Genomic DNA, 27,529 nt, shown 5'->3' with positions numbered 1-27,529 from the left:
TCTGACTACCCATAGCGAGATTTGAGATGAAACTGCCGCATAAATAAATGTTATACTTTCGTACTACCCAACCCAGTGTTTTCTCTGAAGACTAAATATTCAGAGCTCTGACGATATTCTCCTGTAGATACCATAAAACTTAAATAGGTCCGCAGAATAAAATTAAGCTTCATCGATAAAGCCCCAAGGCCATTACTGAGATGACAAAGGGGTATCGATATATTATTATAAATTATGATACTGACCGGTTATAAACTCACAAAGGGGTTTTAAAAAGAAAACTGCGACAAAGAGGTATGTTTATTTACTTACTTTAGGTTTGTTTGATGTCTCTTTAGAGTTATGTGATTTACGGGTTAAAGTGGTACGGGTGAGGCTGAGACAGCTGCTCAATATTGTTTTAATATTTTTAGAAATAGCAAACATTATCATGACTCTTTGCTATTATTTTTCGTAAGGCGTTGCTGTTAAAATATAACACCGCTAAATAATGTCACCATTAAAGCGTTTCATACTTAGTTATTTAGATTAACCCGGCAGTTGTTTAATAGATATAAAAGGCTAACGGGTTTCGCTATGACAGTATAAACAGTTATCTAATAGAATGAAACAATGAAAGTGTGTCTATTTCCGAAGTTTTAGTAAGAATCCCGGTTGAATGTTAAGCCTGTCGTTATGTCCAGATAAGATCGCTAGCGGAAATTAAGAGGAAATTGTATTTGTTTCTTATACAGCGACGACGTCACAATAAAGACGATATCCTTGCGACGCTGTGTATAAATAAATGTTAATTTTCTATTACAATTAGTAATTTACTTCAATTCGTTTATCGTAAATTATTTTTCGGAAATTATCTATTTCTTTTAATGTTTTTGAAATTAATGTTTCTAATATTTCGAAAGGACAAGGTAAAAACTGAACAAAAGTTATTTTCTTAATTAAATTTGAAACTTTGGTTGCTGCAGCTTAAGTAATAGGGATGTGGATATTGCATTTATAAATATAAAATCTATGACTCATGATTATAAGAAAAAATAGAATGTATATATATATGACGTGGAAAAATTGGTGCCAATTGGCAAAACAACATTTTACTTTACCATAAAGTATAATTTAATGTCTTTGCTTACCCATAAAAAGTGGTCGCAGTGGCCAATATCAACAAGAACGTATAACGAAACGCTAGTTCCAATGACGCATCGAAGTCCGCCAAACCGTTTGTCAGACGCCGAACGCTCACGTCAATTCAAAATTTGACGGTTACAAAAGATTTGAACAGCGTTTGGTGTGTTGAAACGTTGTTCAGTAATTGTGTTGTTTATTTAATTAACTATACTGTCCTGTGACCTGAAGAAACCGTTATTGTTTAAGAAGTGGACGGTTGAACTAGTGTTTTTGTAGCAGTTGACTGCAGTGGTATTTTCCGTTCAATGAGATAGTTTGAAGATTGTGCATTGCAAACATGGTGAGAATGGATAGAGGCCCTGGGCTGGGCGCAAATCGAGGCCTACCAGCTATCGCACCCTCAAAAAGTGGTTCTACACAGAACATGGCTGCAAACATAAGAGTTGTTGTGAGAGTTCGACCTTTAAATGAAAAGGAAATGGAACTGAACAACCGCATTGTGGTAGACGTTGTGGATGACAAAATGTTGGTGTTTGACCCTAAGGAAGAGGTCCGGCCATTTTTCTACCAAGGAGTCCAGCAGCCTAATAAGAACTTTTTGAAGCGCGCTAACAAGGAGTTGAAGTTTGTGTTTGATAATGTTTGTGGTCAGAGTGCTACCAACAAAGATGTATTTGAGCTGACTACCAAGGATATTTTAGCCTCCTTGATGGAGGGCTACAACTGTTCCGTATTTGTTTATGGTGCTACTGGCGCGGGAAAGACCTTCACCATGATAGGAAATAATGAACATCCAGGAATCACATATCTGACTATGGAACATCTATTTTACACAATAAACTCATTTGAGAAGGACCGGGAGTTTGATATTGGTGTTTCATACATTGAAGTAAGTTAAATATGTGTTTTTTTATAAGTTACACCTGGTTTACATAATTATTATGGCTTCCCTTTTTTATAAATATTGAAGTATTTGTGCCATCAAGTCTTTTAACATGTTGTGGAAAGTACCCAAATTTAAAATCGATTTTTTGTGTAGATTTTATAGTTATTGTATTGTTTGGGTGGGTTTATCGACCAATCATCTAAATAGCTCCAATCCAACTATAATACAAATTTAATTTAGAATGGAATATGTATCCAATAACTATAAAAAAAAATATATGTATAAATTTAAGTTCTCTATTTATCAATGTGTAATTTACAAACCCTAATTTACTTACTTTTGTTCTACAGGTGTACAATGAAAATGTGTATGACTTACTAAAACCATCACGGACACCACTACAACTGCGAGAAGACTCCAAGTATGGTGTTATGGTTGCCGGCCTCACCTTAAACAGTATCAAGACAGCAAGAGAGTTGCTCAATATGTTGGAGAATGGCAATAAGAACAGGACACAGCACCCCACTGATGCTAATGCTGAGAGTTCCAGGAGTCATGCTGTGTTTCAGGTTGTTAGAGGACCTTCTAAAGGCATACATTTTAAATAAGTGTAAAGTTTATGGGCTAGAATGGAATGTGTTTAAAATTTATGTTGTTTTGAATGTCCAGTTGGACTATCATGGGTTCAAAAAATATTTTAAATTCTTCCAGTGGTAATATGTTTATATTATATTCTTAACTAATTTTAGTTGTCTTTCTCACTTTCAATGTGTGTAATGTGTTTTGAGGAATACTAAAATGAATAAACAAATAGGTTTGATAGTCACAAGTTCAAGTCCACTAAAGATTTAAATGCTGCTATTAACTATTTTTGTTGTATAACATACATATAGATAGGTACCCTTAAATAGTATATCTCTTCCTTACTTTACGTTAAGTTTTCTCATGTCTGTTTACTTTATTGATAATATTTTTTTCCCATTACCAGGTATATGTAAAAATGCGTTACAAGACAAGCAGCCAACTTCGAATCGTAAAACTCTCTATGATAGATCTCGCGGGTAGCGAGCGCGCCTCCGCCACCGGCTGTGTCGGCGAGAGGTTCAAGGAAGGAGCTAATATTAATAAGAGCTTGCTCTCACTGGGCAACTGTATCAACAGGCTGGCTGATGGTGGCAGTTATATTCCTTACAGGTAAGATCACCTTATATTCATTTAGTAGATTAGGCAGTTTTTAAAAGAATCATTTTCTTTTTGATAAAAACTTTTTTGCAATTTGTGGCTGGCAATATCAAAAGAGAAATTAACCATAAAAAATACTATGTATACCACAGAAATCTTCTTTTTGCTCATATGACATCTTTGGCCAATATTAAAATTATTGATCACTTAACTCTTATCAATGTTTTCACACAGGGATTCAAAACTAACTAGACTTCTCAAAGACAGTCTAGGTGGTAACTGCAAGACAGTTATGATTGCTAATGTATCACCGTCAAGCGTGAGCTATGAAGACACATACAACACATTGAAATACGCTGCTAGGGCTAACAAAATACAGCTCAGTATCAAGAAGAATATTGTGGATGGTGATATGAGGATGTCACAATATGTTAAAGTTATTGAAGAGCTGAAGAAAAAGGTCAAAGAGTTGGAGGCTAAGCTGTCCTTGTCTAGCATGAAGGCTGTTTCTAAGGAGCCAGATTTGGTGAAGGAGAAAGGTATGACATCACTTAAGGCCTTTTGTTTATATTTGTATCACTTCACAGCAAATTCCCTTTATATTGACTACTAATTACAATTAACTAATATATTACTGGATTTTATTGAATTATGAAAATTAATGTTTAAGGTCATTTCCCTAATAAGAGTAATAAGTCAAAACTGCTCCCGCTTAGAATCCTTTTGGTTGTATGTTATTTTACCGCATGTTTCTAATGATAATGTATTTTCCGTAGCGAAACGAGAATGGCGCAAGCGTATTCTAGAGGAAGAAGAAGCTCACGCGGAGTTGGAGTGGCAGCTGCTGGGCCTGATGTCGCGGCAGCGCGTGTTGGCGCTGCGCCAGCGTCTGCGCAAGCGCGCCTTCTCACACGTCGCCGACCTCGCGCATCGCTCCTCCAGCGAGGCGATGGAACAGGTATGTCAATTTGGAAAACGTGTTTATCATAGAAGTAATTCATAAAAATTTTTGTACCGCCATAAAGCAGAGAAATATGGGCGGCTGTGATGAAAGACAGCAATGTTTAAATTTAAACTTAAGTGTCAAAATAAATGTATTTAATTGTTGTCACCTTTTTTGTTTTGCATGGATGTAAATTTTGTATATGGATAAAATTATACTGTACTGCTGTTCTTAGTCACAAGTTTACGTTTTGTTTCTTCAGTTCTTTACTTGTGCTGCAATTTGTATATTTTTTGTTTAGATACGCACAGAAGAAATACCTCGTCAAGAACGCGCAGAAGTGAGTTACTTAAAACAATCTGCGCACTTGGATTCACAAGTCTTAACTACATGGACAAAGTGGGACGAAAGCAGGAAAAAACAGCAAATCATTTTTGAACAAGCTATTTCAGACTGCCCGGAATTGAGCGACTTCGTAGAAAAGATACAGATGCAGAGTGAACTACGACATACTAAGGCTCGAGATGAAATGAGGCAAAAACAGTTGTCGATTGAAAATGACGAAATAAATGCCTTCACTGAGTTCATGAGCGATCTACTCTGCCTCTCCAGAAAGATGTATTTGACACTGAAAGGCTACGACAAAGTGCCGCCAGCATTAACAGCCGAATACTTAGAAATTATGAAGAAAGCCAAATCAGCTAAGGGCATAACCTGGTCAGACAAAGACAACGAAAATGACGCACACTTCAAATTCTTCTCGACGTTAGACCTAAACAAACCTACCACCACTTTAGAATACAGTTGTATTAAGAAGGACGATGTTCCCGATGTTAATGCGACTGTCGATATCATAACTGACAGTGAAGACTTGACTGATGTTGAAAATAGGGAACCGATCAGGGTATCATCCAAGAAGCGCAAAGGAACACCCATTAAACTAGCCAACAACGAAACTATTATAATAAACGATTCCTTCGAGGCTTTAGACACGACGCGAAACCTGAATTCGGCGAAGAAAATAAAGAGGGAGTTTGACATTGCACCGGATATAGAAAATTATGGTGTTATTGACCCTAAAGACTTGAACTCGACATTCGTTTTGACTGGAAAGATGGAAGCCGTTAAGAACATTAAGACTGAGACCAAAACGGAACACAATCCGCCTGTGAAACGAGGTCTTATGGACAGGACAAATACTATTCAGAGGCATATCAATTTTGGTGATAAAGGTATGTTTCATTGACTTTTTGCAAATAAACTACGCCATAAAATAGTTGCACAGATCACCGAGTAACGTAGGACACGTCCGCAATGAAAATCGTGCGTGAAAGTCGTAGATTCGATTTCTTACGATTTCCTAATAGAAGACGCTTTTTCACGTGATATATGATTTTGTTTTTAACCTTCGCAACACGAGGATTAAATTCCACACTGCGTCACAATTAACCTTAGGTCATTTTCTCGGCCTCAGTCTACTCTTTTCTAAGTCAATTCTGTATACATGTTAATAATTTTTGTAGCTAAGGTAGTGAAACCAGTGGTCGGTAAAGCGCTGCCATTCCGTCGAGCAGCGCCGCCGCCGAACCCGCCGCAGACGCGGAGCTTCGGCTTCGGATCCAGTGTGCCCCGAGACCCGCCCGCACAGAGAAACATACAAGGTAATTTTTAATCATTTTTGTATGTAATCCATGTCGAAATAAAGTCTGTTTTGCTACATACATAATTAAGTGTAAGAGATGTTTTTTTTTGGATTGGGTGTATTGTTATTTAACTTGTGTTAGTATGTTTGAATCTGGTGTTAAAACGGTGAGTGGAGTTTCGTTGTGGTATATAAAAATGCAATAATACATAAGTATGAATATGGATGTTCGTCAAATAACGTTATTTTCTAACAATCATAAATGTAGTATAGCTAGAGTTGTTCGATGTTTCGGCCTAATTGCACCGACGAGAGTACAATCCGTACATTCTACGGGCGGCCAGCGGCCGGCACATACCAAGATAGATTTTGATATAGCTCAGTATGTGGTGAAACGGTCTCTACCTGTGTTTCGTGTTTGTTTTTCTAAAGGATTCTGGTATTTTAGTTTCGTAGATTTAACCCCCGGTGAGCAAAAGGTTTACTACTGGCGTAAAAAAAATGTTAACCAAATCTGAATAGTTATGAACAATGGTGATTGGTCATTGTTCTTTAGACTGATTAATCAGAGTAAGTAATTTTAAACGGATAGGATTTGCCTTTGAGACATCGGGCGTTATTAGTACAAATACATACAAGAAATAATATTCCCTAATCCAATGTTATATACTAGCAAACTAATATTTGGTTTACTATGTTATAAAATAGTTGTTTGAATTTTGATTCTGAATATTTGGATTTATTATACGAAAATATTAACATTAATATAAGTTTGAGCCAACATCGTGTCAGTGATAAAAGTTATGTAAATAACTCACTTGAAAAATTTATTCGTCATGTGTTATTAGTAATGGTATATAAATTTTGTTATTTTTCTCCATATTTACTAAATTTAAAATCTTTTTACCACTGACATGCTGGAGACTTATAACTTATAACGTAATAACGTGTGTGTCCTAACTAAGTAGTGTCCTAACAATTCCTTACATGTCGTGTTCCGTGTGTGGCGTTTAACAAACTAACAGACTCAATGGCTCGTGGAAAGGCGAATATCACTCAAAAATCAGTCGGTTATAAAGCAGTGAGGGCGCGGGACAGGGTCCAGGCACATCCCTACTCGCGGCCGGCAGCACTGCACTCCAGGAAATGAAACTATCGACGTATCGACGAAACTAGGTAGATAGAAAAAAGGTTGCACTACAAAGGTTTGTTATATCAAGTTTTAATACTTTTAAATAAGGTTTATTTTTGATAAGAGTTGATTTTTAATAGTGGCCTTTTATTTACGAAACGCGAAGCATTGTAAATTAAAGTTTTATTGAAATAAAATTGTTCATTTGCTAGTGATATTTCCTGAACCCAGGCTGTTTGGAATGGGCAATTACAATTAAATTGTTTGATAATGACGCAAATAGTAATATGTAAAACGTAATAACAATAATTATTCACTTATTATACGAAAGTTTAAGTTGTTGCTAAGTAGAGTTTGAAACGAATTTAGTCACGTAATTTGACCTGTTTATATGAAAATTGAAAATAAAAAACTATATTCAAGAGAAATTATGTATAAGAAACCCCTTTAATAATGATAATTAAGAATTTAATAGGGCTTCCATTTGTGTATACCTATTTTTATATACAAAAATTCGTTACTACACATTTAAAGCGTTGCTCTGAAATTGATATAAATTCTTGGTTAACAGATAATTTGACATATTATTAAATTTCAAATGACCAATGTTTTTTTATTGTAAAAATTTCGAACTATCTAACTTATATTTTATAAAACGTTTTTTCTCGAATTACTGAAAACATTCTGTTTACGTAATTTTTCTCGACTACATAGAAATGCTTCGTTTCCATATTTTTAAGTTAACATAGTTTATAACACTAGTTTTAAAACTATTGCTTTAATATTTTGTAATGATTTTGTAAATGTATTGATGTTTATCGAAATGTATTTATTTTAGTAGCGGTATAGGCTTTTTCGCTTTTATTATAATTTAATTATAATTTGTAACAAGACATTTCTCTGAGGGCATGTAATTTGACTTAGATAAAATGAGTATTAATATTTCTCATCTTTTAAGCTGAGACTTAATTGACGTGAGATAAATAATACCATTGGTACAGTCATCATTTTATGCTTTACACAGAACATTTTCGTGTACAATTTGTATTGAATTCTTTGACCGCTATTTTTATACCTAACTTTATTTTTAAAGTGTAACATAACTGCAATGAAGTCGGAGCGAGACTCATTCCATACTTCGCGTAGTTCTGATAACGAATTACGTCACGAAATATTCTCTCTGACGTTCTTGCCATACTACTTTTGTATGAGATGTACTAACTTAGATTACTTTTGATAAAATGATAGTTTTCTATATAAATTCTTATGTAAATGATAAATTCTAGTTCTAAAGTTAACGATGGAGAACAAATGTTACTAATGTTTACATTAAAATATATTATGATATCATGTATAATTACTAATGACTGAATTATTTTTTAGGTGTATTGTTTTCTAAGATTAATTTTAATTGCACATGTGTGAAGGTTTAATTAAAAAGATTTGTATCCAATGTCTTTGTTTTATTTTGTATTTTGCCGTGTGTTGTGAGCTTTTAGAAAGGATGACTAGGAGACACTATAATATTTTACATTATTAGGGTAAGGTTACATTAACACTAGCTTAGAAAACTCCTTGTAGTATAAAGCGACGTGTAGTTAAATCGTAAAACATGTTTTAGCATTAATAGTTACTGTATAAAACAGTAAATCGGTGTGTTGATAAATTATACAAGGTGTGCCCACAATATATTGATTTGTCTCCTGCCAGTGAAAATAAATCATATCTATAATTTTTCAATTTATAAGGCTATTGGTACTGCAAAAACAATGGAAATTCTGCTAAGATAGCGGTACAGAAAAAGGTGACTTGTGACGAAAATTTAAAATGCATTGCGTATAAAACTCGTCCATAACATCTGTAGTTTATAGTCGACACGTCGAAAGTTAACACCCTAACAACATGCTGAATGTTAATTTATTTCTGTTTTAAACTGCGCGCCACTCCACTGTGATCTGACCCGTATGCAGACCCCATTAGATCCGGGTGCACTCCGGTGTCAGAGTCTAATTACGACGGGTACAAATTGAAGGCTTTGAAATACACCCCTTTCGTACAAGCCTTCTGTACCGTACACACTAAGTTCCAATGAGATATTCGATTCGTAAATTTGCACATACACAACAGAATTCCGTGGAAAGTGGCGCCAAACATGAGTGTTTTATGATTTTCGATTTTCGTTTCACGTAGTTTTCTGTGAATGGGACTGAAATATTCAGTCTGAATGTTGAAACTTTAAAACTGTGACGTTATTCATTAGAGAAAGGGATGTGAGATTTAAAATGCGAGTGTTTTGTGGGATAATTTGCAGAATGTTTCAGTAGACGTTTTGAAGTCGCTCTTTATTGAAAATAACTTCTAAATATCAATCTGATCCATGCTTCTGTTTATAAGGGCAACGATTAAGGTAAATGAGCTTAAATAAGTTTCTTTAAGTCGAAGTCTTGTGATTGGTCATTAAACAGAACTGATCAAACTAATCAGCTTTCTCAGAGATTTTCTTCATCTGCTGAATTACAGACTTTCCATAAAGGTTCACACATCTAAAAACAATACAGCTAATTTTGTACAAAAAGCCGTTTTATTCGATAAGATTGGTTTAGGTAGGTACCTACGCATTTCTAATTAAAATTGATGTCACGTCTCGATTTATTCCAAGCTGGGTCCCGAAGGTAGGCAAAATAAAAAATCGGGTAAAGGTGTCAACAAAAACTCGTCGAACCCTGAGCGAACCGCAAATGAATTGATTCGACGCAATCACTTTTTTCCCGCCCTTCTAACTTACCATGAACCCCGAGTTACGCTGCGAACGCACCGACTTATTTATTCTCGCTCTGATATCGGTCAATCATTCGGTCTTACCGTTCAGTTAACTGGAAAATTGGTAATTAGGTATAGGTGATAAAATGTGGAGTCTGCTCTTAATAGATAAGAGCGGTCAAGGGCATATATATCCAATTTTTCTTTGGAGCACGATGGAAAATCTTTTCACTTTTCTTTAGTATTTTTACTTTTTATTAAGACATATTTATTTTCAGACAATAAGTTTATTTTAGCAGGTTTATCCTAATATGGTTTATGAAAAAAAAACACAAAAACAAATATAAATAAGTCATTTGGCCCGTAAAATCAAAACATGGCATAAAATATAAAAATAACATAAAGTTGTCTGACTACATGTACACCTTGTTACACCTTCAGGATGCCGTTGGAGCAACCACGCACGCGTCCAAGGGGAGCAGCACAACGTGCGCCACAGCAAACACGCTTGAGGCACTGCAATATCGTGGTACCCTCATCAGCGTGCAGCGCCCTGAGAAGTTATTGAACTGTACGGGCAGAGCGCTGTAAGGCTACTGCGTATAGGTACTTTATTCACAGTCTGTACGAGTTAAAGGCCTGACTGAAGACTTGAAAAGTAGGATTTTAACTGGATTAGTAGACAGAATGACTTCTCTTTATGTAAAGAGTCGCCGAAGACAACATAAGCAGGCCAATTTATAGTATCAGGATAAAAAAAGTAAAACTACCACGTGTTTTTAACATAATTTACTCTTAATTTCGATAAGAAAATTCTCAAAATATGTACGTGTCAGACACAGAAATAATAGATAAGTTTATTTGGTATAAAATTTTTGGTAAAACTAATCTAAACCAAGTATCTCACATGGCCCTCTCTAACTACATATATACATAGGTACTAGTGGCACTGAATATTTACGCGGTGGTTTTCTTTTTGTAATGCACCGTAGATACGTCATTACCTGAAACAGAAACAAAACATATTTTTGAACATAAGCGAATTAAAAACGGTAGGAAAATCAATGGAGAATCATATACAACTTTTAAATTAAAAAAAAGTTTTGTTCCGTACTATTTTATTTCGGTGCTAGTGTTACTCATTAGATACTGTATACTTACATTGTGTAGATAGGTTTCTATCTAGCACTTTAGAATACTTTTTCCTATACAATGCAGCAGCAGCAACTATCAGCATGATCAAAACAAGTGTCGATCCGATTGCGTAGAACCAGTAAGGTTTTGACCTGTAAACCGAAGTTTATATAGAATTTTTTGTATGACATTCGATAATTTAAATAGGTACCCTACTCACTCAGGTAACCTACTCATGCCATGGAATACGAGGGTTTCTTTTGTTTTTGGTGAAATACTTACCAAGATGCCTCCTCAATCTTAATTTCATCATAATCATTGCCCTCATTTTCTTCTGTTGATCTCTCGTAGTCTGCATTATCGGTAACAGTTGTAACGCTTACAATATCAGTCGTACTAAGAACATCATGTAACACTGTTGTCTCTTCAAAACGTTGATCTGTAGTAGACTCAGTAGAAATGACATGTTCAGTAGTTGACTCTACACATATTGTTCTCTCACACTTGGTCTCGTCATCAGAACAATTTTCCGTACAGTTACACGGGCCACCATCCGCCGCGACTAACACAGTTTCTAGAGGATATTCACATACACATACTCCTGGAGCAACACACGAACCCTCACAACTATCACAAACGGGGACACACATTGGAGTCGCCGTGTCCACTTGATCAGTAACTCCTTCATCAAGTTTGAACCCCGGAAAGCACTCACAAACATTCGGGCCACTGCATGTTCCATTCCCACATTTGTAGTCGCAGTGTGCTTGGCATGCGCCACTTGACTCCTTTCTGTACCACCCAGGATCGCAAACACAAGTTTCAGGACCAATACAGCTGCCATGAAGACACCCGGACGAACAGACGGGATCACAACGGTTGCTTGCTATTTTTACGTATCCTTTTAAACACTCACATTTATCTGGTTCAATACAAATACCGTTTTCGCAAAGCTCGGTGCACAATGGCTCGCACACTTCAACAGCGCCTTTTATTACCTTGGTCCAGCCTGGTACACAGGTTAAAGTGATTACGCATTCACCACTAGCCGTGTAACTAGAGCAATACGGTTCACATGTTTTGTTATCTGACATTTTGTATCCAGGGTAGCATTGGCAGGTGTTTGGCGCTATGCAGGTTCCATTGTAGCAGGGCTCATCGCACACTGGCTCGCAAATATCATTTACCAGATTGTACCCTGAGTTACATGAGCAAGTATTTGGTGCAACACAAGTGCCGTGGTCGCATCCCTTAATGCATAGAGGTATGCAGTTGTATGGATCAAACATGTCGGGCACGTACCCTGGGTTACAAGCACACACTCCAGGAGATTTGCAGTAACCATTACTGCAGGTAGGCGTACAATATGGTTTACAGTGGAGTCTGAAATTATAAGTGGTAAGTGATTATCGTCTCAGTTTAGCGGATTTAAGGAATGGGTTCATTGTTGATGCCTTACCCGTTACCAACAATTTCATCGTCTGTGACATAACCTTCGCAGCAAACATTAATTTGCTTTGGAAACAATTTCTGAAAATATTTAAAATATTTCGTTACAAATACGACTTGCATTTGAACAAAGTTATATAAGCTACCCTCTGGCGCACCTACCTTAACATTTCTAGTTCCGATTGCCGTGGCCACTCTCGTGTCAGTGCACCAAAAGAGACAGAAGTCCTTTTCGTAAGCTTCCATATATGTATACTGGTAGGTCTCAGGGATGGTTTGATAAACCCTGTTGGTTTTGTAGAACGATTTGTTTACGTAGAATTCTACATTATACAAAATAATATTTTGGTCTATTTGTGTCTACTGGTAATTTCATTTACTTTTTACTTATCACGGCTGACCGGAAAGGTAATCAAGAGGAAATAGAGGGGTCATTATGACGTATTTCTAAAAAATAAATGGTATTTTACTTACATTTCTGTTTTCTCACATACTTGACTTTTAACCTGTCTAAATTGATCGAATACGAAGACCGAAACGCTCCAAATTATAACTACTCTATAGATCATTTTGATGTCGCAATTCTAAGAAACAATTAAATACAAGTCAAGATAGAGTAAACTTAGAGCAGTTTAACTCAGGGACCGACTAGATAACAAATAAAGTACTAAATATTGAATTATAAACATATTTTACCTACCGATCATAAATTACCCATCTACTTTAAACATGAGGTGTCCCAAAAGTAAATATTATAGTCAATAGATACAGTCGCGCACAGCTACTGTTAGAGTTGTTGTGTGTTGTTTAGAGATAATGACTGCACGTATAGCTGAGTGGTTAAGGTCACCACGCCAAACCCACGGAGTGCGACGTGTCGTGGTTTCGATCCCTGCGTCGGACAAGCATCTGTGTGATCCACGAAATTGTCCTGAGTCTAGGTGTCGTTGAGCATATGAATTGAATGATTCTGAAACCACCCTGGACACAAGGATTAAACACCTTAATGAGAGAAAGACCTTTTTGAAAAGAAAAAAGATAAGTTCAATGGTAGACAACTAAATAAAAGATCTTAAAATAATATCTACCTGACGGTACTTACAGGAAAATGACACGTTTTGTTTTTGGATTTTGTACGTGACCCTAATTTGCTAGCGCTTTTGTTTTGTATCTTCTAATCTATGTTATTTTAAACCTGACGTCAATTGTGTAAAGCTTAGTTCACCATTACAGAAATCTCTGAGCAAACTGCATTTTTAGCGCTTTTGTCGAGGTCAGTAGATATAGAACAGTAAAAAATCGATAACAAGTCTCAGTCGTTAATGAGAGAATCAGACAAAGAGTCCTTAAATTATTAAAAATCTAAAAACAACTGCCATACACGGCCATCTTACTGAACAGCACATACCTACAGCTGAAAACCAATTAAGTAAGTAGGTAGGTAATAAATTTTATTTAAAAAACATTGGTTAATCAATTTCCTGGCCGAAATCACTCATGAAACAGAAACAATATGCCAATCAGTTGCTTACAGCCTTTCCCGAAACCGACCGGTATACCGAACGTTTAAAGTGCTGTAGTACCAACTTTAAAAATGCAAGAGGCTGAAATAATAGGCTGTAGTGCGCCTATGTCTTTACAGAACATGCTACTAATCGGTTTCTTGAAGAGGCAAGTTTCGTTCTTGGCATTAAAGGTTTTTGATAATACAATTATGGAAAGTAATTGACTTAGGTATGCTCTTTCAATAATTACTTATTAATTTATTGAACAAAAACCACGTTTGTGTAAAAAAAGGCTGCCTGTACCTAAATACCAGTCCAACCTAGATTCGAAGGTATTCCAAATAGTATCCACAGAGTTATAATAAAACTGGTCATGTTAGGAACTTCTAAGCGGCTTAACTAGATGTCGATGACAGAAATCACTCCTACACGGACCTCTGAACTTATTTGCATAAAACTAATTATCTTGTATACGCGTGTTTGCGATGTCGGTCTGTTGACAAGCCTCCGTGGTAATAAAGCTGTGATTACATCGTGTCGAAAAATAATTAATGAGATACTGAAAACGGAATTAGGTTCCTAGTGAACTTTGGTAAAAATTTCGTCTTACATTAATTAAAATACAAGTGCCTAATGCTAATTGCAATTCAAGTATATCATACCAAATAGGTAAGTAAGTGAATAAGTAAGCGACTAGTTCTTCGATGAGCTTAGCTATAGCAACTTTCGAAACAGGGCATCTCAAAAATAAATTATATGTCCTGTGCAAGACTCCATAAAACAACAAAAACCTAATCATTTGTCCTCATATCCCAATGTATCCCTATTATCGAAATCCTGTTTACAGTAAATTCTATTATTATTGTACCTGTATTTATCTACCGCAGCAATGCACGTCCGGCGTCCCCGGGGGACAGTTTTCGTCGTTCACACATCACTACCCCCATCTGACAGTAAACTTGCCGAACTTCAGTTGTTTGCCTCCTTTTTTACAAGTGTGGGTTTGTTTTTCTTTTAACTTCGATAGAATATACGGGTACAGAAGGAAGTTCTAGTTTCCAATGTCTATCCATCTAAATGTACTTTTATTGTTTAGTAGGTATACGTATGGACAGACAATTTAAAACAGATAGGTATGATTAGTTGCTCGTTCAATCCAACTTCTTTTTATTTTTTAAGATCTAGGTAGCTAGTTTTAGTTACAGGGTTTTTTTTCAACCATCACTGAAAGGTGAAAAATTCTGAGCTTGCAACCAGAACTTGGAATTATTAGAATAATAATATTTGACTGCACGGATAGGCGAATAGCCGAATAGTCGAGGTCACCCCGCCAAAACCTTCACTGATCGCGATGTGTTGCGCGTTCGATCCCCGCGTGTTAACAGTTGCAACTGCTCAAAACAAATATCTTTATTTGCTCATAATATGGTACAAGAGATGAAAGCACTACAGCAGTCTCACATATAATAACAGCATAAAAAGTCATTGGAGTTGGTAAATACAACCCAGCTAATAATTGCATAATAAGTCAGCGATACCATATTAGACCAAAAACGTCAAACGTTCCACTCAATTCATAATATGTGTAATATGTGGAAAATCCATAAAAATATTACTAGTATAAGAGTACACTAACTTATTATTATTTCATCGTTTATTCCGCCGCGCCCGGTTATGATAAATTCTTTGCAGTTATTTCATAGGAACATAATTATGTGGATAGCAATTTAATACACTAAAAATCCATTTTTACATTGTTTTTATACATAACGTAACGTAAACATTTTTTATATAAATATCTATGCTTTTAAAATAATACGAAGCAAAAAGACCGTGAGCCAAAGTTGTATACTTTGGTTACGTTTGACACATTGTCTAGTGGAACTGTCAAACGAGACAGCAGCGAGCGGCAGCGTGCTACATAGAAAAAGCCGATTAGTCTACGTGTTAGTGTTATTCGCTAATTTATTAGCTCGTAACGTGTATTAAAAAAATGTGAGTACTTTTAAATATCTACTATCTTGCTATAAGGTCAATATTAACATTTATTCAGCATATATACCTCAGAAGTTAGGTTAAAAATGTATGTCTTCATAGCATAATTACGAAAATATACATATTAATTTTGAATTAGCTATCCACACAATCATTTAAATACGTTAATAAATCAAAATGAGCCTTGTAAAGCCTCGGAAACAGCGCTAATAACCAGTAGCGGCATCTATTAGAGTATTAAGTTATTACATTTGCCCACAATATTGCGTGAACACGACGCTCTTCTCATTTAAATTATTTTTTGTGTATGTATGCTTCAGTTACAACCCATAACAACAATGCTCTGTAATCTGTAAAATGTTATATATCAACCTAGTAACAAACAGCCGCAGGTTTTATTTACAAATCAAAGTTTAAAATTTCGCTTATTCTAATTTTTATAACAAACAATTCTACAGAATAAGAAATAGGCTAAAGATAAAATTATTTTTAAACTACTTTCTATTCAAAGTCTCGCAGTTTGATTCATATATTAGTTTAAATTATTTGTAAATATATTTTTAAACATTATATTATATTATAAAACAGTATTGTGGTACATACTGAAACGCCTTGCATTTGTTGCATCATGCTTTTCATTGTAGTTCAGACACTAGCACTGTGTGGGCATTGTTTGTTCAGGGGCAATTTATAGGTCAGACACTTTCATTCATTTCTCTCGGCTGTTTTTATCGGCTTTAATTTATCAATCGATATTTAAAGATAATAAATTAAAGTATTTGCCTTGAAAATTACGTGACGCGTGTGCATCATGGTTTTTAGCGGGAAATTTTTATTGACGTCATAAGCGGGAATTTACATTTAAAACATCTGTATGATGAACTTAGCAGTACCTGAACTAGATAATTTCACTTTCGTACGAATGTTATCGTTACTCTTACTTAGAGCTCATATTTTATGTCCAGCTAATCAAGTCTCTTTACCCGACTTCGTCTGAAAATAAGGCAGTATAATGCTGCCGAAAACCTTTTACGTGGTTATACTTATTAGTAGTATGATTTTTTATTTAATTTGCCAGGACACTCGCAGACAGCGTTTAAAATGCCGTTTTGGTTTTTATTGGTCCACAAAATATAGCCCTTCGTTTTGGTTTGGCGGGAAATGCTCGTTGGCTCCCAGTTCCTTTGGGTAGGAATCGGGTAATGTCTCACTCTTACTGACTAAACCTGAACACACAACACACACCTGTGTATAGCAAGGTTCACAAATCATTATGCTTTGACCCACAAAATATAGGTCTGTCTTTATTTACTAGCTTCAGTAAAAAAAAGAAAACAACGCCGAAGCATTATCACAACTGCAGTTGCTGCTGGTGCAGTTGCGTCGGGTTGACAAATCGATTTAACGCATCCGCATCATATTTCGTACACGTTCGTTGCTTATTTCGATTTGTAGAATGCTGGAATGTCGCAGTTTGTCGAATTTCTTATCAATAAACGGCTACTCAATTCATAATTTAATTTTATTACTATGTAAAATTTTCGAAGGTTTGTTGTTTAGATGTTTCGAACTTAAAACGTTTCATTATTTTTCCTAAACTCTTAATTTCAATGCGAACTATCTAGTACATTAATGTTGGTTATTACTATAAAATTGTTAATACTGTAGATCAAAGCCTTTCAATAAGTCGAATGTTTTGAATTGCTTTCACGAAAAGAAGCGCTTTAGAATTGTTACGTAAAGAAACTGGCTTTAAGCCATACTTGGATTTCGCTTGTGTGTCTATTTAAAAGTGGATGATAATGATGCAATACGTGTTACATCAGCCACTTACTACCGCTCATCGAAAGCTTAGGGGAAGTCCCCGATTACGTTTAGTTAACCAAACGTTTGGTTCGCTGCCAATCATTATTTATCAAGCAGAAATAATAATTTTAGCTTTTGCTACGTAATGTTTTGTTCGTACTAAAATTAGACTAGGTTGCAGAAAGTACTAAATTATAATCAGTTCTTTCTAATTAGCTTGTAGATAGCGCGTTAATTTTCATAAATAGTGACAGTAGTATTGACCCACAAATAGAAATTGTACGTTGTATGTTTGTGTCTGTGTAATATAGTACAGTAAATCGTCGATTGTTTAAACACGTGTAGACAATTCTGCTTCGCTTTCTGTCAGCGATCATTTCTTATCTTAGCCTAAGATAATTCCGCTCCAAACTGGCTTCATTGTAATTTGATACTGAGAATTTAATCAAATGTAAATCTGGTATTTATTAGAAGACAAATGTTGCTGGACACGTGTCGCCGGAGCTCGACGTCGTGCCATGTCGCCAGCGCCAGACATCTAGTCCTGTGACCTAATTAATATATTAAATTAGTCTGTTTTGTACTTTACGCCGTGTCCGTCGGATAATGCAATTAGATTAGCTCTTCTATAACGCGAAATGTTTGTTCTTGGATATCTCTTGTATTTAATTTTTAAATGATTTATGATCTTATCCAAATCCAATTAATCCTTGTTTAACATTTTCATTTTTCCTTTTTGATATTGATAATGTTTATAATTTTGTTACGGTTTTTATTTTGCAATATTACACAGTCGTTTTATGGTCTTGATTAATGTCGATGCGCTTGGTTATTGATTGAACCCGTAATATAATGTTTGGTTCTTCTTCTAGCGGTGCCTCTCCAACTAGTGTAGGTTAGCGATCACAGCTCTGCTACGCTTGCTATCTCGGTCCATTTCCGGATGTTCCTAAGACATTACTTTTTATTAGTAGGAAGTTATTAAACACCAAGAATAATTAAAGACAAATTATTATCTTTAAAACTTAACGTTAAATGTAAAACTTATTAAAAAAACACTTCAGATAATTTTTGCACCACTCCCATTCAAATCAACGCTCGTGGCCGAGTGTAACCCAATTTGATAATAGAATTTCGACGTATTTAACTCCCGAATCTAGTGGCCCAACCGACACTTCAATTCCACAAGTAATATTTGAATTAAACCGGAGACGATTCGACGCCCCTGGGGAACGGTGTCGCCAAAATAGGGTACTGGTCCCCGAAATGGGCTGGCGGCCTCAACACGGCCCGTCTTGTCAGGGTTAATTGATTTATGTATTCCACTCCCGTAGGCTCAGATTAATAGATTTGTTGCTTAAATAATAATCCGTGATGAATTTAGAATTGGCAATTTAAGTTTAGTATGGAGATTCGACGTTATTGTTGTTTCAGATTTATTATCAGAGAATTGGATGAGATTTGTTGGTGAGCAAGTCTCTGTCAATTATTTGTTGATGGATTGTTTGATTTGACGGCTGTTCTCACGCTGTTCTGGGAATTGAGTGTCAAACGCGCTTGACACTCAATGATTAATTCAAAAGTTTTTAAGTGTTATGCAATAATTCCTTATAGTTTTAGTTAGAGTTACAAACCAATTCTCTAAATGAATGGGTACTATAACAATGTACTGGATACTCTATATAGAGCTTAGTCTTACAAATAGTACTAATTAGCGGCATGATTCGTTCAAATCAGTACGGTAAACACATTCCCAAAATGGCTCAGTAGTTAGGTCAAATAGATTGAATGAAGTGACCATTCTATATACTTTTAATTATAGAGCGATTCAATCATTATCAATATACGTTGATTAAAGTTTTGAGTTCGAAACTAGAATCTTAGTTTGCTTACTTGCACTGAATCAATGTTTTAAAATCGTTTAGTAAGTTAGACTTAGTTGACTCATCCGCAGCCTAATGCTCTCGTTAATGGTTCAAGTTTCAAGTTAAATTCGCTTGCTTAATTAACTCAATAAGTTATCGGTACCCTGTTCATTGTAAAACTAACGCACGCTTGGATTTCGTGGTTGAGGGTTTGTAAGTCTTGCCAGTTTCTTGATTAAGATGATTTTAGAATCTTTGGATATTATCGTCTTTGTAATTCCCTTTTTGTCTATTTGTACGACCCCAAGATCTTTAGAGAGATTTTAACAGACGTATTTGATTACCGGTCCTGAAATTGTAACTATAATACTATAATAATTATTAAACTAAGAGCAGTTGCGTGGGTTTCGTCTTAATTAAATGTTAAAGTAAGTATTACGAATGATGAGAACTTTCTCATTAGTATCCAATTACCCATATAATACTTAAAGTTTTTATTGAGTCATTATTATTTGATTATTCAACAGTTAATAAATATTTGATAGTGTCAGTGAAAGTTCCAGCTCATCTACTAAGTTTAGCTACTCGCAAAAAATAGCTATTTATTGATCACCTATCGCTGTACCCGTTAAACTATCCGCTATCAGTTTTTACTTCACTATTAATGTTGAAATCTATAAACTTGTTCCACTAGCAAAAAGCAGGCTTTGCAACTCCTCTCGAAGTTAGTTTATTAGCTAGTGTACAGGACTTCATTTAAACTTTTCCTAGCCTTTTTACAGTTAATACGTCGTTAAAAAAGTAGGTAAAAGCCTTGAATAATTTCCTGCCCATTGACTTAGTAATTTGATACCCGTTACCAGGCATTCTCAACTGTTTTGTGTTGACAAGGTAATGACAGGGAATTTGCTTAATGATATTTGTTCGTAAACCGGGGCATTAACACAGTAAGGGCGCATTTGTCTGAATCTTGTTTGTGTTTTTGGGCAACTAGAACTTTTCCATATTTGCGACATATTTTATACTGGTCTAAGAAATTAATGTAACTGTATCAATAGTAAATGTAGTTATTCTGTTTAATTTCAGATCCAAAATGTGCGGAATCTGGGCATTATTTGGCGGCAGTGAAGATTTATGTCCACTCTGTACGGAAAGCTTCTTAACGATCCGTCACCGTGGACCTGACGCATGGAGGTTCGAGGCTGACGCTCGGGAACCATTTGCGATATTCGGTTTCCGACGATTGGCTATCGTTGACGGATTACATGGCATGCAACCCATGAGATTGCATCTTTATCCTCGCACAAACTTAATTTGTAACGGAGAAATTTATAACTGCAAGCGTTTGCAGGCGCAACACAAATTCCCGTATGAAACTAAATGTGATGTGGAAGCTATAACCCACCTTTATCACAACTTTGGCTTCCAGAAAACCGTTAAAAACCTTGACGGCGTATTTGCATTTTGTCTAGTCGATGGTGAGAAGAGAAAAGTCTGTGTCGCTCGGGATCCTTACGGGGTGCGCCCACTTTTCGAATATTGGGATGAGGAAAGGGGTGTCTTAGGTATCTCCTCAGAAGGCAAGGGTCTGATTAAGTTAAAACAGAACGGCAGCGGCAGTTCAACGTTAAGACAATTTCCGCCAGGCCATTACGCGCAATGGAGTATATTAGACGACGGTAAAGTAAAACTTGATTTTATCGAACGATACACGTCGCCTGGTATGCCGCCTAACTTCCTGCCATACGTCCCTGAAGCAGAGTTAGATGGCAAGAGTATAGAAGAAAAAACGGCGCGACTTTTAGAAGCTGCGTGCGAAAAGAGATTGATGTCCGACAGGCGTATCGGATGTCTTCTCAGCGGTGGCTTGGATTCATCGCTCATTGCCGCTTTGGTAGTAAAACTTGCTAAAAAACACAACTTGCCGTACAAAATACAAACATTCGCCATAGGAATGGGTGACTCTCCTGATTTAGTTGCTGCGCGATCAGTTGCGGATCATTTAGGTACAGAGCATCATGAAGTGCAATTTGATGAGAACGATGTAAAGGAAGCTTTAGACAACGTTATTTATCATTTGGAAACCTTTGATATCACAACGATACGCGCCAGTTTGCCTATGTACTTGCTCTCGAAGTATATTAAGGAAAAGACAAACACTACTGTGGTTTTCAGTGGGGAAGGTGCAGATGAATTGGCACAAGGCTACATTTACTTTAGAGACGCGCCTTCAGAGAATATTGCACACGAGGAGAGCTTGCGTTTGCTCTCAGACATTTACTTGTACGATGGCCTCCGTGCTGATAGGACGACAAGTGCGTTCAGTTTGGAGCTGCGAGTCCCATTCTTAGATATTCAATTTACCAACCACTACCTGAGCGTAGATCCGAAACTAAGGCAACCACAGAACGGTATTGAAAAGCATTTGTTGAGGAGTAGCTTTGCTAACAGTGGCTTGTTGCCGGATACTATTTTGTGGCGTCATAAAGAGGCCTTTAGCGACGGAGTTGCGTCTGTTAAGAAGTCATTGTTCACTATCATCGGAGAGGTGATAGCTGAGCGGTCTATAGAAGAGAACGTGATATATCCAGGTGTACAGCCAACAACAGCGGAGTCTAAATATTATCGATACATTTTCGAGAAATCGTATCCGGGTCAACATGTGTTCACTCCGTACTACTGGATGCCCAAATGGGTAGCGGGGGTTACAGATCCTTCTGCCAGATTTATACAACATTACAAGGCTAACTAAATAAATCCTTATTTTTGACATTCTTAATGCGATAATCGCTTAAAAGAGCAAAGCTCTTGCTATAAGTTTAAGTCAATTTTACCTATCATATTAAGCACAAAAATTATAAAATCTCTCATTAACATTTTTTTTTCATTTTAGTTGCAAATACTGAGTAATTACAGTACCCGTGTTCCGCTATCTTGATTTCTATGTACGTTACTTATTTCTACGTAACTTACAATTCAAGTCTAGCAAAGTGTGTTAACTCCAATAATTGACTTGCGGCGTTCCGTGGAAGTTAGCTCTCATTATTCCCTGGACGATTTGGAGACCCCCTTTGGTATTAAAGTAAAGAGAAATTACCTCTAAGATAATGATTGTTAGTGCTTTAAGCACTTGTTTTGTTGTTCATAGTTTAAGTGTATTTAATACACAATTTTTGTTAATTTTACTTCTATGTAAGTGTTGAATTTTAATGCAGTTTAAGCCGTCTTGCATTTCATGTCCAAAAATAAAGAAAATATGACGTCCCTGCTGGAACTTTATTATGCCCTCCTGATACTTTGTACTTTGACGTTTGATACGTGACATGCTTTTCTTAGACTCGGTCTATGATGGTATCAAGATTTCATAATCAGCCCCTCTATCTTTTAACGGAAAATGCATTTTATTGGTTGTTTTTGTGTTATAAGTTTTTTTTGAACCATTGTGATGTTATATTAGGGAATACTGAGAGTATCGTTACCTTTTCTGAAGCAGATTATAATTGTTGTTTAACTTGCATAATAAAAAATTCGATTTTGTGATCTGAATAATGGAGTATTATTTACTTATATGTAAGCTGTGAGTTCTAATAAAAATATTTTGAAGATAAATAGTGTTTTACTTTTCAACAACACTCGATTTACAAGTGTCGCTGGAGATAAAGTTGTACAAATATACGACATTTTTAGCAATTTGTTAACAAAAAGTATTCACTGATCAATTAAATTGTACCCTAAGGGTTGAGGATTTGATTCCCAACGGGGGTCTGTATTAATAGCTTTTCTGTCGAAATTCCCAATAGTACTTCGTTAAGCAAAGTAAAATAAATGGCTATAGGCTTTTGACCTTTTACATTACATTTGCAAATATAGGTATAACATAATACAGTCTCATGTCAATACTTTTTGTATACAAATATAATCATTGACTATTTATTTTACGATTAGGCGTTTTTCAAATTGCGCCTTTTGCACAAAATTTGAGAAAATGTGATGAATTGATTTAATTGATAAAAATAACTTCGTCTAACTTTTGTACCCATACTCGCAAAATAAGTGCTTTTTGTTTATCTTTGGTATATTTTGTTTTATGCATTGTAATTTATAAAGGCTGTTAACGATATAGTTGCGTGCGTACATTATTTTAAGTGCAACTATTTACTTGCGTGTATAATTAAGCAGATATATATATTACTAGCTGTTGCCCGCCAATTCGTCCGCGTGGTTAGAAGATTTAAGTTGTGATTTATAACTGCCCTGTTTTTTCCACATTTTCCATTGTATCTTCGCTCCTATTAGTAGCAGCGTGATGGTATATAGCCTTAAACCTTCCTCGATGAATGGTCTATTCAACACAAAAAGATTTTATCAATTTGAACCAGTAGTTCCTGAGATTAGCGCGTTCAAACTAACAAACAAACTCTTCAGCTTTATATATTAGTATAGTATAAGTATAAGTATATAAGTATATATATATATAAGTATAAGTATAAGTACCTATATAGAAGTATAGATTATCATAGAATAGTTATCGAGTTTATTCTGCAAGGAGTAGGTTACTCCACATTAGAGATTGGAGAAAGAGGTTGGTGTCCAAGTTGACAAGATTCAAGCAATCGCTCGTTTTACCATATGTTTAGTCTATGGTGAGCATTAAAAAAAAAACAAAATCGAACGTCGCAGTTGGAATTGTTAACAACGAACTTTTTGTAAGTACCGATTCTTAGATATTTTTTTCCGTTTATGGGTGAAGTGTAGCTATAAACATTTAGATACTGGCATAAAATCTTATGATGGCTGGATATTTAAAATTAAAACTATGTGCTTAATTATTTGATAACCTCAATGGTTATGAAGGATGACATCAGGAATCAAGATTTTCGGAATCGAGAGAAAATAAATTCCATTTTAGTAAAAAGCGTATAGCCTTCATTTCATTGTGTTTCATTGTACACTTTATCGTGTTCTTGTAAGAGATGTCTGTATCCGAAGAGAAATCCTGTCGCCCTGCAGGTAACAGTTTCTCATATTTTTTGCTTTTAAGTCCTAACTAAATTAAATAATCAACAACCCTGGCATTTCAAAATAACTGCGTAATTTGCAACGCGAAAAACATTCAGAATTTACCTAACAATCGTAATTTAATTTACTAAACTTTACCTGTCACGTGACTAAAGCATTAATCAACAGTCTTTAATGGATTTAAACTTTTAAACAATAAGCTTCTTAGAAAGTAGTCTTAAATAGAGTTAAGTTACGATGTAATTTGCTATTGAGATTTAGATGGCTACCGATGTACCTATTGTAAGAGTCTGTGTGTGGGTAGATAGTAACTAGTTATACTTAATAAAAATATCGAAAGAAGAACGTAAATGATCCGAAAGGAACATAAAATCGAGGTGGTTTTTTGCGTGAACAATGGTTAATAAGGTGGGTAAATTTGACGAGAAATAAATTACTTATTGCTTTTTAGCTTGTTTGGAGGTAATCTCACTATCCCGAGACGAAGACACTTGACCAGTTTTTAATATTTAAGTACGAAAAATATAATTCATATCTACTTGCCGTGAATCTGAAACTGTTTTAGGCGAATTTGGTATGTATTTTGATGAAAGGATTTGAACAAGTCTAGCAAGCAACATAAATAGAGCATACCTAAATATTAGCTAGGTACAATAATGTGTTCTTATCTACTGTTCCAATTATTTTTACGACTAGTACCTATTTGCTTTTTGGATACAAATAATATGGAACCTAGCGATAATGTTCATATTATCATGTTTATTTTTCGTTATACAAGTCAGTAATTAACTAACAAGAAAAAAATCAAATGAATGTCAATATTAGCTAATCAAAGAAATCATTGTACGACGCGTTAATAAGAAAATGAACAGAATTCAACATGGAATCGGTGAAGACGGGTCTCACTAAAGAATCCGGCAAGTTCCCGAGCTAATGGAACGGATTCCTATAAAGGTCGGAAGCAATCCGGTGTCGGATGCCGACCGGAATGCCGATAGACCGGCGTAATTAAAACTGCCACGTATTTTAACTGATATCCTGCCACCTGGATTGTTAGGCCGGGAGACCGTTTCTTTTTAACAAATCGCATTTTATTTTACAATTTGTCATTTTTGCATTTATTTGATTAAAAGTATACTCGTGGAATGATTACGTGGAAACGAAAACATTGCTTCAAAAATGAGGTACTGCACTAAATATTTATTAAACTGCGGCTTTAGCAGGAAATTTAATAAAGCGTGCTGAAAATATCAACGCTTTAATTAAATTCATAAACGAACATTGGTAAAAAATACTCTACCTTTTTTAGTTTTTATCACAAATTTATCGTTTATTTATTGGTTATTGAAAAAAAACTTTATATTTTGGGTTGTTTTTGGTTTACCTATTGGATTTATGCTTTATTATTATTTAATATAATTATATAATTGTTTTTTATTAAGTAAATTGTATTGTAATTGTATATAATATTTATATTTTACGATTCGGCTTCGATTTCGGTCTTTGCCTCTATCAAATATGCTTTGTTGCAGCTTGGGTACGGCAGTGGCGGGTAAATGTTCATTTACAGTAAATCGGACATCTGAGGTAAATATTCTTTGAAAAAAAAATGCCCGTGAACACAGCACGCGTATTTTCATTCAAAGCTTTACCCTTAATATATGTTTTTTTTATATACATATCTTTGATTGAATGATATTGATATTTATTTTGTGACCGTGCTCTTGGAGTATCTTGAGTTTTCTTCCGCTAGGAATTCGGCTCTATCGCGCTGCCGAATAGTTGTCGAACATTATTCGGAACAATTGGAACGAGAAAATAAATCATTGCGAAAAATTTTACGTAAGTCTCATGTATTATTTTTACTAACAGGTAAATTTATTTTCTGTCTAAGAACTGGCAAATTTACTTTCTACCCTTTTTAAACTTAGGTTTTAGCTTAGATCTAAAACTCTGAATCTTCTCTTAAATTAAATGAAGAGCCCTTGTTGTCAGATTAAATAAAATCTGTTTTTTACTACATTACAAGATTTCATACATTTTATGTCATTCATTAAATCTTTTGTAGTCTTTGTAAACCCATCTCAGTACTAATAAGTAGGACCGAAGCAACCTGTAAGGTTTTACGCGAACGTTTCACCGCGTTACGAAGATTAGATCAATTTTATATCGCCACCGTAACCCAGGCGACACCTGGCTTGCTCGTAAACCATATGTCGTATTCACTGACCGACATTTTGAAACTGTTTTATGGAACGAGCTGTGCCATTTTTTTTTGGCCGCGATATTGGCTATTCATCCAACTTTTTTTTTTGCCACTATCAATTCTTTTTTCGATGACGTGGCCATGGGCATTGAACAGTTAATTATTTTTTGTCGACATTAAAAAAATATATAAATTTTCCTGTCGTATTTTGGGACATATAAAACATCATTGTTATCGCTAACCTTAAATATTCATAATATAGTCACTGTTGGGTATAGACCTCCCTTTGTTTTGGTATTCTCCTCCGTCGATAACCTGTCGCATCCATAAATAATATTTAACTGATAATATTTTACATTTTTTAATTCTTACTTTCTCGACGTCTGGTATTAATTTCACAAAAGCCTTATTTATTAAGATGAATCGATGAATAAATGATCTTAATTAAGATAAAATAAGAAACAAACAGAACAAGTCTAGACTTGTAATTCAAATATATGATCTTAAATAAGAGAAATAAATATAATACACGCATATAACTGTCAGGCGCACTGTAGATTGATGTTCTATGAAACACCCTCGGCGGGATAGCTTGGAAAATTCGACTCTAACCGATGTTTCGACTTACACACGAGGGACACAAAAACTTGTGTAATAAATGCGTGAGAAATGTGTTTCACCTCCAACGCTATTTATAAACTTTTTGAGAATACGTTTAATGTATGTGTGTGAGTCGATTCTAGACCTACGGAGTTAACGCAGAAATTTTGTTTCAAGCCAATTTGGGATGTACAAATGTTGGATTTATCTGGTATTTATTTTATATTTTTTTTAGAACGCATTATGCATATTTTATTCCAACGTCTCATTCTGAGTATAT

The 27,529-nt window shown here is 35.3% G+C and overlaps 5 protein-coding genes across 14 annotated transcripts in view; 3 read left to right on the top strand and 2 right to left on the bottom strand.

Moving 5' to 3' along the window:
- LOC113495185 (signal recognition particle subunit SRP72) overlaps window positions 1–426 on the bottom strand; it is a 5,023-nt gene extending 4,597 nt beyond the window's left edge. Inside the window, exon 1 of the mRNA XM_026873794.1 lies at window positions 313–426. Within this exon, the coding sequence (XP_026729595.1) occupies window positions 313–426 (114 nt within the window). The remainder of the gene's footprint in view (window positions 1–312) is intronic.
- Window positions 427–1,205: 779 nt separating this feature from the next.
- On the top strand, window positions 1,206–7,694 carry LOC113495263 (kinesin-like protein KIF18A). 4 transcript variants are annotated; one of them, XM_026873910.1, is made up of 8 exons: window positions 1,206–2,014; window positions 2,362–2,580; window positions 3,000–3,205; window positions 3,428–3,732; window positions 3,970–4,151; window positions 4,438–5,368; window positions 5,660–5,797; window positions 6,861–7,694. In XM_026873910.1, exons 1-8 carry the CDS (start codon window positions 1,463–1,465, stop codon window positions 6,926–6,928), a joined length of 2,601 nt encoding a protein of 866 aa, XP_026729711.1. In that variant the 5' UTR covers window positions 1,206–1,462; the 3' UTR covers window positions 6,929–7,694. The 4 variants fall into 4 exon arrangements, with proteins under 4 accessions (XP_026729711.1, XP_026729710.1, XP_026729709.1 ...); XM_026873909.1 differs by having other exon boundaries at window positions 6,858–7,694; XM_026873908.1 differs by having other exon boundaries at window positions 6,846–7,694.
- Window positions 7,695–10,444: 2,750 nt separating this feature from the next.
- On the bottom strand, window positions 10,445–17,042 carry LOC113495261 (von Willebrand factor D and EGF domain-containing protein-like). 7 transcript variants are annotated; one of them, XM_026873899.1, is made up of 8 exons: window positions 13,356–15,563; window positions 12,954–13,234; window positions 12,728–12,837; window positions 12,416–12,539; window positions 12,264–12,334; window positions 11,087–12,187; window positions 10,832–10,956; window positions 10,445–10,674 (listed from the first exon to the last, which is right to left on the bottom strand). In XM_026873899.1, exons 3-8 carry the CDS (start codon window positions 12,820–12,822, stop codon window positions 10,628–10,630), a joined length of 1,563 nt encoding a protein of 520 aa, XP_026729700.1. In that variant the 5' UTR covers window positions 12,823–12,837; window positions 12,954–13,234; window positions 13,356–15,563; the 3' UTR covers window positions 10,445–10,627. The 7 variants fall into 7 exon arrangements, with proteins under 7 accessions (XP_026729700.1, XP_026729701.1, XP_026729702.1 ...); XM_026873900.1 differs by having other exon boundaries at window positions 14,627–15,563; XM_026873901.1 differs by having other exon boundaries at window positions 12,954–13,162; window positions 14,627–15,563.
- Window positions 15,657–23,033, top strand: LOC113495260 (asparagine synthetase [glutamine-hydrolyzing]). Its single transcript, XM_026873898.1, has 2 exons — window positions 15,657–15,753; window positions 20,511–23,033. Exon 2 carries the CDS (start codon window positions 20,518–20,520, stop codon window positions 22,174–22,176), a length of 1,659 nt encoding a protein of 552 aa, XP_026729699.1. The 5' UTR covers window positions 15,657–15,753; window positions 20,511–20,517; the 3' UTR covers window positions 22,177–23,033.
- Window positions 23,034–24,114: 1,081 nt separating this feature from the next.
- LOC113495258 overlaps window positions 24,115–27,529 on the top strand; it is a 286,477-nt gene continuing 283,062 nt past the window's right edge. The window contains exon 1 of the mRNA XM_026873896.1: window positions 24,115–24,130. The gene's annotated coding sequence lies outside the window, so the exon portion shown is untranslated. The remainder of the gene's footprint in view (window positions 24,131–27,529) is intronic.

This window comes from Trichoplusia ni, chromosome 6 (genome assembly GCF_003590095.1).
Source record: "Trichoplusia ni isolate ovarian cell line Hi5 chromosome 6, tn1, whole genome shotgun sequence".
Classification (NCBI taxonomy): domain Eukaryota; kingdom Metazoa; phylum Arthropoda; class Insecta; order Lepidoptera; family Noctuidae; genus Trichoplusia; species Trichoplusia ni.
This window is presented reverse-complemented; position numbering and strand designations above follow the sequence as displayed.

Bases quoted from the DNA above. Each gene is read 5' to 3' on its own strand.
- LOC113495263 (XM_026873907.1), top strand. From the start codon at position 1,463: ATGGTGAGAATGGATAGAGGCCCTGGGCTGGGCGCAAATCGAGGCCTA. The intron at 3,733-3,969 runs GTATGACATCAC...TATTTTCCGTAG, and splicing joins AGATTTGGTGAAGGAGAAAG to CGAAACGAGAATGGCGCAAG. The intron at 5,369-5,659 runs GTATGTTTCATT...TAATTTTTGTAG, and splicing joins TATCAATTTTGGTGATAAAG to CTAAGGTAGTGAAACCAGTG.
- LOC113495261 (XM_026873899.1), bottom strand. From the start codon at position 12,822: ATGATCTATAGAGTAGTTATAATTTGGAGCGTTTCGGTCTTCGTATTC. The intron at 12,335-12,415 runs GTAGGTGCGCCA...AAATATTTTCAG, and splicing joins TCGGAACTAGAAATGTTAAG to AAATTGTTTCCAAAGCAAAT. The intron at 10,957-11,086 runs GTAAGTATTTCA...TTCGGTTTACAG, and splicing joins AAGATTGAGGAGGCATCTTG to GTCAAAACCTTACTGGTTCT.
- LOC113495260 (XM_026873898.1), top strand. From the start codon at position 20,518: ATGTGCGGAATCTGGGCATTATTTGGCGGCAGTGAAGATTTATGTCCA.